Source organism: Fundulus heteroclitus, chromosome 22 (genome assembly GCF_011125445.2).
Source record: "Fundulus heteroclitus isolate FHET01 chromosome 22, MU-UCD_Fhet_4.1, whole genome shotgun sequence".
NCBI lineage: Eukaryota > Metazoa > Chordata > Actinopteri > Cyprinodontiformes > Fundulidae > Fundulus > Fundulus heteroclitus.
Genome location: NC_046382.1, coordinates 24148564 through 24158325, shown reverse-complemented (window position 1 = coordinate 24158325; position 9762 = coordinate 24148564). Strand labels below are relative to the sequence as shown.

Below are 9762 nucleotides of genomic sequence, written 5' to 3'. Positions count from 1 at the left end.
TAAATACTGAAGTTGAAATAAAAAACAAATGGTTAAAAGCATTGTCGTAGCACTCACCGTATTTAAATCTACATAAAATGGCTGAACTCGCAAAAACTTTGCAAATAAAACGCTAAATAGATTTTTTACAGTTCCCAGAGCCACATGAAGTCTGCATGACTAGAACGTCATAACTTATGAACATAATGGAGAAGCCTCGGACAGTTAGTGCGGTGTGCCCCTGAGTGTTGAAGCGAACCCGTGGTAAGAGCAATAGAGCTGCCTGGAGCCTTGAGAAACAAGACAGTCGCAGCTTTTATCACCAAAAGAAAATCTGAACGCAGCCCTTCCATTGGATAGCTTAAATGACACCCCTGTTGTGCACGAGCATGGGAGAAGCAGGAAATAAACATCTGCTGCTGCGACTGCGCACATTTTTTGCTTAGAGTCGTAATGTCTTCTGATCTAAGAAAGCTATAAATATTGCAGTTAGCCCGCGTTCTCTCGCTAATGCATCGATTACAGCAGAGACTCGACAACTTAGCCAGGTGAACGAGAGCCTGCACACACCCAGAGGATTCAGCCTGAATCTGACGGACTGATGGAGCCTATAGAGGCAACTGTGGTAAATAGAGGATAACTCATTTTACACATTGGGCAACTGGAAGGGCATATATGAGAAATAAAATAAATATTTAACTTCAAAACTTGCACTATGCACCTTTAAGGGGAAGGGTGAGGGCAAGCCAAGCACAACAGCGTCATCTTCCTCAGTCTGGCTGTGCTTCTTAAAGACGAGCAACTTAACAGAATCACCTCAAATTAGCTGCAGCCAACTTTTAGGTCCTGACCTTTGACCCATCCCACATTACCCCTCGATGGGACCAACTTGTAGAGAAACAAGCTCCAGGCTGCCACTGATTCAGAGTTATGGCGACTTGTATTATTCATGCACTTTGAATTTGTGCTTAAATTGTTATATTTAGAAATACCAGTTTTTATGCTGGTCACATTATTTTCCTTTGTCGTATTTGTCCTCCAAATCTCAAAGGCCGGCCTGTGAAAATACTGAGACATTAAACCGGTCCGTGGCGCAAATAAGGTCGGGAGCCGCTAGTCTGCAAGTTGGTGGATGTTCAAAACAGGGTAAAGTTTGGCCGCCCAAGCCAATCACTCTGTAAGCGGGCCGCACGCTACCAAGCGAGGTCTCCGAAAATGTTAGAGGGACCTACAACAGGCGGTTACCACTGTTAACGTGAAAGCGTATGCATGTGCAATCTAAAAGAGGTCGCACAAGTTCAACTTTCATGGGAACTGTGAAAGGAAGAAACATTTGACCCTCAAGAAAAGCATGAAGGGCGGAGTAAACCTTTCCAGAGAGAAAGTGAGGCAAACTTCCCACAGACTGATGGATGCCTACAAAAAGCATCTCACTAAAGTTATTTTAGCCAAGGGGGTTAAAACTAGCTATTAGCAGGTATGGTGTACTTTTTTCTTCTGTTTGGTTTGAGCAAAACAAGGTTTTGGTGTTTAGCTAGAATTAAATCACTTCATTTTGCACATAAATAAAAAAAAGATTAGACATTCAGTTGGAAAGAACTGAAAAGTGACTGGGGTGTCCTAAAACCTAAAATGACATATTGTTCAAATTAAATGTGGATCAGATGAAATAAAATGAAGGGCTCAGGCTAGGTTTGCAAATCGTCGCCTTGTACATTTTATGCACCCACCCAACATTTTGGAAACTCAGTTACACAGGATTCAAGAATCAAAACATTTATATATCAAAAATAAATATTCTGGACTTTAAAACAAAGCCCATCGGGATCATATCCAACTGAGCATTTAGGGGAAACCCACAATCCTCTATCCGGACACACGGTGGTGTTCTAAATTGTTCACTTCTAGAAAAATGTATTTGCTGTGCAGCAAAGTTATGTATTAATTTAGCTTTCTAATAAATCCTACATCCCTACGAGAAATAAATTATTGCAATGATGGAAGTATGAACATAGGCATATTTCTTTTGTAAGGGCTAAGTCACATCTATGACAAGTCTAAAGTCTAAATGGCCATTTTAAAGCTTAGAATATACTTTTTTTCCCCCCAAATCAGTAAACAAAGACAAAATGTAACTAATACGCTTTCTTTTCTACATTTGTCCAAAAGATTGGAACAGTGCAACAACTAAATAACCTGTGTGAATTTGTCTGATGGAATAGCGTCTTGGAGCACAGCTTTGAAAATTAACGGTTTCAACAAAATTCTCCCGACTCTTCGGTCTCGTGAGATCTAAAAATGTATCTATATGAAAACTTTACAACAAAAACAGACAAAGGAAAACAAGACACTAAAGGTGCATTCACATTGGCGCCACAGAGTCGCCACTTTTGCGTGACGTCATCGCCGGCCGTTCGCATGGCGGGGCGACAAGCCAGAAACACAGCAGTACAACGATGCTAGCTAGTGACGCTTTCGCTTAACTGACACTCCAGCCTCCTCACTCACGCTTCTTCAGGCTCGGTCCGGTCTGGACTTGTGTCGGTACTAATAATTGGTTGAGTCATACAACTCAGGGCGACCACAGACCCCCCACTATCAAATTGGTCCTCCATGTTGAATGAAAATTGCTTTGTCTCCGCCGCACTTCTCCACGCCACGTCACAGCCACATCCAGTTCCTGATTGGTTGTCTCAGAGCGACAAGACACAAAAGTTCAAATTTTTTCAAATCCAACTACTGTCACTTCGCAGGTGTCACGTCACTCTGGCTTCACTTTAGTCACCAAAATCCTTGCCTTTGTGGCCTCGCTTTGCGTCTCATCGCTCCCGCGTGGCACCTGTGCTTAGCGACATCGCGTAAATCTGTGGCTCGGCCGGACACGTTCGCACTCGATGTGAACGCACCTTGAAACTCGTAATGTCCAAGACAAATTTCAACAGCACCACTTATTTACAAACATGGTGATAGAAATGTTCGCATGTTAATGTTATGACAATGGATCCCTCATTGTCCCCCCCAAAGAAGGAAAGGAATAAATAAATAAAAAAAGCTGTCAGTGCGACATCAGACCTGCTGAGGTGGCCAGAAACAAATCTGATAGGCTGCTTGTTACACAACGTTACAACAGCTTGACAAAAATAACAAAGCGATGCAAAAAAATAAAAAAAATGGTTTCATCTGAGGCATGATGGTTAAGAATGTTTTAAAATAAGCCACTGCCACGCTGAGAAATGCTTTCTATTAAAAGGAGAAGAAGAAGAAGGGGCGGGGACACATTGAGTTCAGGTTAAATGAGTCGGATAAAGAAGAGGTCGTGTAAACAAAGCCGTCACCAGCTGCTCTCGTCATCAATGGAACCTGTACTTTCGGGCCGGCTTCAGGTTGACGTAGGTCTTCTTCATGTCATCCGTCTCGTTCTTCTTCACGAGCTGGTATCTCTCACCTTTTGTCGTCACCACCTGGTTACCATGGTAGCGAACAAGCTTTTTTGGAGCCTGATAAAGTAAAAAAAAAAATAAAAAAAAATAAAAAAAGTTTGAATGCACAATCCAAAAACTTTACTGAGAGGGAATATGTGCAGAACCGTACGTCTTTGGGGGCGACGGGCCGGTGTGTTTTGTTATCTTCCTCGCTGTCCACCAGCATGTACCTGTAGAGGTAGAGAGAGAACAGTATGATTATCTTGTGAGGATGTTTACCTTTACCAGCCATGATGTTAACCTGTTTTTACTTACTTCTCAAGGATACTTTCTTTAAGTTTCTGGTCTGCAGTCGAGGAAATGCTTTTCCCTTGGTTTACCTGAGGCAGCAGAAACCGCTTGCAATTAGAAAGGAAGGCGGATCGAGCTAAATAAAGTGCAACACTGGGGGGAAAAAAACTGTCAGAGGTAGCTAAACAAGAGTTGAACACTGATATTCTGTGTTCCTGGGAAATACTGGGTCAATAGCGGAAAAGTTGGTCACCTTTCTAATCTGACTGAACTTGAGTAATTCTGCAAAGAGCAATGTGGAAAATTTCCACCTCTAGATGTGCAAAGCTGCTAGAAACCTTTCCTAGAAGACATGCAGCTGTTATTTAGGTCAAAGGTTCTTCTTCAAAAAAGATGCACTTTTCAGATTTTTATGTGTAAAAAAACACCACCTAACCTTTTTTTTTGTCTGATTCTGCCAAAATTATGAGCAACTTTGTTGGCCTGTCACATAAAGTTCTGATTATATATGTGAAAATCTGTGGTTCCAAAGTGACAAGGTGGGAATACATTCATACATTCATGAACACTTTTGCAAACAGTGTAACTTAAAGATGGTTGAAATTGATTAAGATGAAGCACAACGTTTTTTTTCCACTCACGGAGGGACTTACATTAAGAGGAGTGGGGCTGAGCTGGACGTCGCCCTCGATGATGAGGCGCACCGCTTCCTCCATGTCTCCTTTGGCGATGGAAAGGGCACTGCGCGCCTCCGACAAACTGCACTTTGGAAACATCTCCAGCAGGTGCTGCTCTTGGAACTCCCACTCAGACACAGACAGCTGAAGAATGCCGCATTTATAGGTTTAACTGCTACATAAAAAAAAAAAAAAAAGATTTAAAAAGGTTGAATTGAAAAGGTAACAGTGGCTTGTTAACCTTGGCTGTGGCGCCCTCTGTCTGTGTTTTAAGGCACTGAGGTTCTTGTCCAGACGCTGGTTGACTGGTCAGGGCAGTGAGTTTCAAAGAAACCTCTTCTGCCTCCGTCTTAGGCACACTGTTTTCTTTATCAGCTGAAAAGAAGCACAAGATAAACAAAAATAAAAAATATCAACATTTAGGCCAGTCGCAAAAGCATAGCTTAAGAGAATAAAAATAGATGCTTACCGGACGTCCGAGCAGTGGCCAGTTTTGAAGCCAGACTGAACATCATTTCACAAACTTTGACACTAAGGAGTAAACACAACAGCCTTTAAATCAACCGCATGTGACAGCACTCCAGTCGATCGGTCTTACATTTTGGTAATCAGGACAGAGATGAAGTGTGACCGTGTTACCTGTCAATTTCGGCAAACCCTGGTATGTAAGCTTCCAGCATTTCTCCAAAGATCTCCACATCAAAATTCTCCTCAACGCTCTGCTGAGACCCCAGATCCTCCAGAACTCCCGTGATGTACGACAGAAGAACATCGTCCAGTGCGCTGCGTTGGGAGGGGGAAAAAATTCAATCTCAAGTTGGATCACTCCGGTTTAGACCACTGGGTAACTTAAAAAGAACAACATTCTTAAAACCGTCAGGTCTGATGGAAAAAGGTGAAGACTTTTTGTCCTCGTTTAGGAGGCTTTGGAAAATCTAGCATTTATAACTATTATTAATTAATTAATTATTTTTACTATGAATGTTTTTAAGACGAGCTCGCAGAGTAACCAAAAATGGACATGCAACGTTAAAGCTGTTGACATCATTTGTTGCATAAACTAGATTACCATTAAAGAAAAAGTCTCTTTTGGAAATAATGTGAGAATAAAGTCATAATATTACAAGAATAAAGTTGTAAAATTCTGAGAATAAAGTCATATTTTTTTATATAAAAACTGCACAAAAATGTGCAGGAGATGCTAAATCTTGGCCTAGAACAGGGGTCTGCAACCTGTGGCTCCAGAGCAGGAAGTGGCTCTTAAAAACCTAGACCAAAATTACGGGATGGGACTGGTCAATGTTTCTACATGTAAAGGTACTTTGAAACTGCTAGCTTTAGGATGCATTTAGTTCTGCAATATATGCATAACATTTCCAGAAAGAAAGAAACTATTGTTGTATAGAATATTTTGCTATAGCTAAATTAACATGTGTATATCTTTTTGTCAATAGGTTGCAAACGACTTGCTTTTCCATAATTTTGATGCCATTTGCTATATCAAATGCCAAATTGAAGAAAATGCATTAAACCTAAAAAAATAATAATACTGGTTTAAATAATAAATTATTTATCATTTAAATAATGATCTTTAATATGAAAAAATGTAAACAAATTTCCTATAGTATACTATGAAAACAAGCTCTTGTTTCAAAGTTATGTGTAACTTTTGTGGCTCTAAACAAAGCTCGTTTAGCTGGGCCGAGGGCAAAAATGGCTCTGCGGGTTGTAAAGGTTGCTGACCCCTGGCCTAGAGTATCTTCTTGTAGACATGACAGATGTTAACGAAACTGTTGCTTAGCTGTTTGGTTGGCCAACCAGAAGCTCTGAGAAAACTGGCATGAACTAAGCCTGCAAAACCCCCAGAAATGTTGCTACGGGCCTAAATAAGTCTGGAGAGGCTCCTACCTGAGATCTGCATCAGGAATGTAAGTCTGGATGAATTCGTGCAGCGCACTGTGGATGATTTTGTGGAGGTCCATGTTGTGCTTCAAAGCAGACGTACAGGTCAGCCCAGGCTGCAGCTGCTGCACAGGAGAGGATCGGAGCTGGTCAGAGCGCTCAGCAGCCACGGCCAGCTGTAAATGACGGGAGACAACAGCTGGCGCACATCTAACAATTACGGTTACAGACTAAAGACCCGAATATAGACTGTTACAAAAGATGTTACAAAAGCCAGCCACACTGACGCTATTCCTCAGGCTACCTCGTGGAAATGTTGCGGAGCAACATCTAAACAACGCGGTGACCTCTTTTTGCGTAAGCTTTGTTGTCCTGTTAGCATAATGAAGAGCTAACGGCTGTCATTGCTAAATTGTCTTAAGCTAAACGGCCGAGCGCGAGTCTCTGCGTGAAACACGAGCACAACAGCGGCACTGCTCTCGTTACTGCCACGCAAACAGCGTCCCGTCGATAAAACGAGCTGAATATTATGTAAGAGAACTAGCGCCGTTAGCTAACAACAACAACAACAGCCAGCCATCCAGCAGGCTGCAGCGGAATGCTGTTACCCTGGTAACTACAGTCTGCGTTATTTAAGACGGAGCGGCTTTTGACGGCGTCAGATTTACCGCGTCACAGATTACGGGTGCATGGAGCTCGCCGTTTTCCCCAGATGTGCGAGAGGGGAGGATGAGCAGTGCAGAGGTTATTATGCAGGCTCTCTCGTCGTCAGCCCGCACGATTCAAAACGCTGCTGACGTCACTTCCGCCAAGTGTAAACAGCCATGCCTGTCAGGGATAGGCTAAAGGTGGAGAGAGTCATGAGGCACATGGCTATATATATATATATATATAAACTAAACATAACAATCTAACGTGCGCTTCCTGAAGTTTGGACCAGAAGTAAAAACTGTTAGCCTGACAAGCTCTGTTTTTTTTGGGGTTTTTTTTTTTGCTCTCATGACCATAAAGACTTATTAACTGCTCAAAACCAAAACACACAAAAAAACATAAATCAGTCAACCTTAAAAAAAACCCAGATGAGAAACAGTGCCTTTTAAAATGTATTCATACTCGTTACACCAGTGTTTTTCAACTTTTTATCAAATGACAGACCAACATGTGCAGCATAACTGTGAGATGGAAGAAAAGAAAAAAAAAAAAAACAAGACACAAACAAATTAAAAAATTTTAAGAGTGGCCTTCATTTGTATTCTTCCTCCTTACTATGATGTGATTAAATGAAATCCAGTCCAACGTTGTATAATTCATTTTAGGTATGAAGACAAGTGTTTTGTAAAGGCCTTAGCGGTATATTAGAGGACATGAATGAATAAAGCATCATGGCGATCGAGGAACACACCAGACATATCAGGGATAAAGTTGTGAAAAGATTTAAAGCAAGAGAAGATAATTTAGCAATATAGACAAAAGCTCAGTCCGTCATCTGAAATTGATAGCATGGCTCTGCAAACCTACTAAGATTTGGCCATCCAGCTAAACTGACAGACCAGGCAAGTAGATGTTAATCTGAAAAGCAATAATAATGCTAATTCTGGAGAAGATCTGCAGCTATAGAAACTCTTCAAGTCTGGCCTTGTTGAAAGAGTTGCAAGAAGAAAACTATTGTTAAAACAAGGCCCTAAGATGTCAGTGTGTAGTTTGCAAAAAGGTCATGTGGTGGACATAGAAAGTATGTAGAAGGTGCTCTGGTCAGATGAGACCAACAATTACTGTAGTCTTCCAAACTTGACTCTGCTTGAGCTCTTTTGCAAAAAGTCGAAGAGCAGAAATTTCAGTTTCTAGACATGCAAACTGACCTATTCTCTAGAAAAAAGAGATCAAAACATAATCTAAATACAACAACAAAACAGACAAAACAGAAAACATAATGTGATCAGACAAATTTTATTTCTCATGTAGAATATTCTGTACTCTTATACATTGCTATTTCCATCCATCCATCCATCCATCCATCCATCCATCCATTTTCTGACCCACTTAATCCCTCATGGAGTTGCAGGGGTTGCTGGTGCCTATCTCCAGCGGTCACCGGGCGAGAGGTGGGGTACACCCTGGACAGGTCGCATTGTTATTTAAACATTGTAATTTTTCATGTTTTCATTATTTGTTTTTTCTCTTGTCCTACAGTTGGTACTGCTTGCAATATTTTATTTTTTTCCATTCTCCTGAAGTTTTTGTGGTGTTTTCTTTAGGTGTTGTTCATTTGTTTCTGTTCTTATTGGACCCCATCAAGTCCAAGTTTTAATGTGTTGCAAGAGTTTGGAACCATATTATAATTACGTTTTTGTTGATTATATTAGGGCTTTTGTGTAATTTTGAGTTCAGTAGTTGTTTTTTTTCTGTCAGACTGGTCACATTACATACTGTTTTTTTATATGTTTTGTGTTTCGTTCAGGTCATTGGTTGCCCTCTTTTGAATCTTTTTACTCATTTTATAGAACATTTTAATATTTTTTGTTTTCATTAAGTTTAAATTCCATATTTTATCTCCCTTAAATGTGATTGTTTTCTCTGTGTTCTGGTGCTGGGTCCCATACTTGCTGATTTACAGCTCCTGCACCTTCTGTGTCTTTGTAAACATTCAGTTTCAGTCTTATTTTCACTGAAATTCTCATTTACCTTGTACTTCTGGTCATGTTTCATGTTGCACTCTTAATAGACTTTCGCCCAAAAAAATTTCAGAGCTGCTTTAGCTTCTGTTGTGTTCGATGATCTATCTCTTTCTACCTCGCTGTCTTACTGCTGTTCCTACCGACCTTGGGTTGGTAAAAAGTCTACTCTCACTTGGACATTATCTTATTATCTTTTGCCAGATCCATGCATAGTTGATGACCAAGGTGTTATCTGAGGCAGCATCAGTGATGCCATCAGAGCCTTCTTCAGTTACGTCCGCCTGTGTTGGTATTATAGCAGATATGTACCTGTGAATCATTAATGACAGGTCAATTGTTTCCTCGGCTGCGTAGGGGTGTCTCTTGCCGACTGGAGTATTTCATCGGGAAATATGGTACATGCTCCTGATAAAACAAACAGGAGCGGTTCCCAACTTGGCTGACCTGCGTTTCAACTCTGAGCTCATGGCTAGACGGGTGCGACTGAGGTAACAAGACATTGCTTTCCATCAACAGACAGCACCTATTCGGTTTTATGTTCTCCTCCTGTGTTCACAGCTGATACCAGCAACAACCTTGAAGCTTTTTAACTATAACATTATAAAATATTATCCTCATAATTCCAACAGATCAACATCTCTTTTGACTTTTCTTTTTCTTTTACGCGGGTGTTAAAATATCAACAGCAGTGCCATGATAAGTTTCAGTCAGAAATAAAGGTTGTCACAGCCAAATAATGTACCTTATCAAGCTGTTTTTTTTTCTTCTAAATCTACCTTTAATCATAACTTGCTTGTTCAGAATAACTCTTGCTGC

At 40.8% G+C, this 9762-nt stretch overlaps 1 protein-coding gene across 3 annotated transcripts; it reads right to left on the bottom strand.

The window, feature by feature from the left end:
• Positions 1 to 2084: 2084 nt before the first annotated feature.
• cuedc2 (CUE domain containing 2) lies at positions 2085 to 7064 on the bottom strand. Of its 3 annotated transcripts, none has more exons than XM_012880567.3 (9): positions 6940 to 7064; positions 6278 to 6396; positions 5009 to 5152; positions 4839 to 4900; positions 4611 to 4744; positions 4346 to 4513; positions 3717 to 3781; positions 3571 to 3631; positions 2085 to 3476 (listed from the first exon to the last, which is right to left on the bottom strand). In XM_012880567.3, the coding sequence occupies exons 2-9, from the start codon at positions 6349 to 6351 to the stop codon at positions 3330 to 3332; spliced, it is 855 nt and encodes a 284-aa protein (XP_012736021.2). In that variant the 5' UTR covers positions 6352 to 6396; positions 6940 to 7064; the 3' UTR covers positions 2085 to 3329. The 3 variants fall into 3 exon arrangements, with proteins under 3 accessions (XP_012736021.2, XP_021163234.2, XP_021163235.2); XM_021307559.2 differs by lacking the exon at positions 6940 to 7064 and adding an exon at positions 6576 to 6928 and having other exon boundaries at positions 6278 to 6447; XM_021307560.2 differs by lacking the exon at positions 6940 to 7064 and adding an exon at positions 6576 to 6928.
• Positions 7065 to 9762: the final 2698 nt, after the last annotated feature.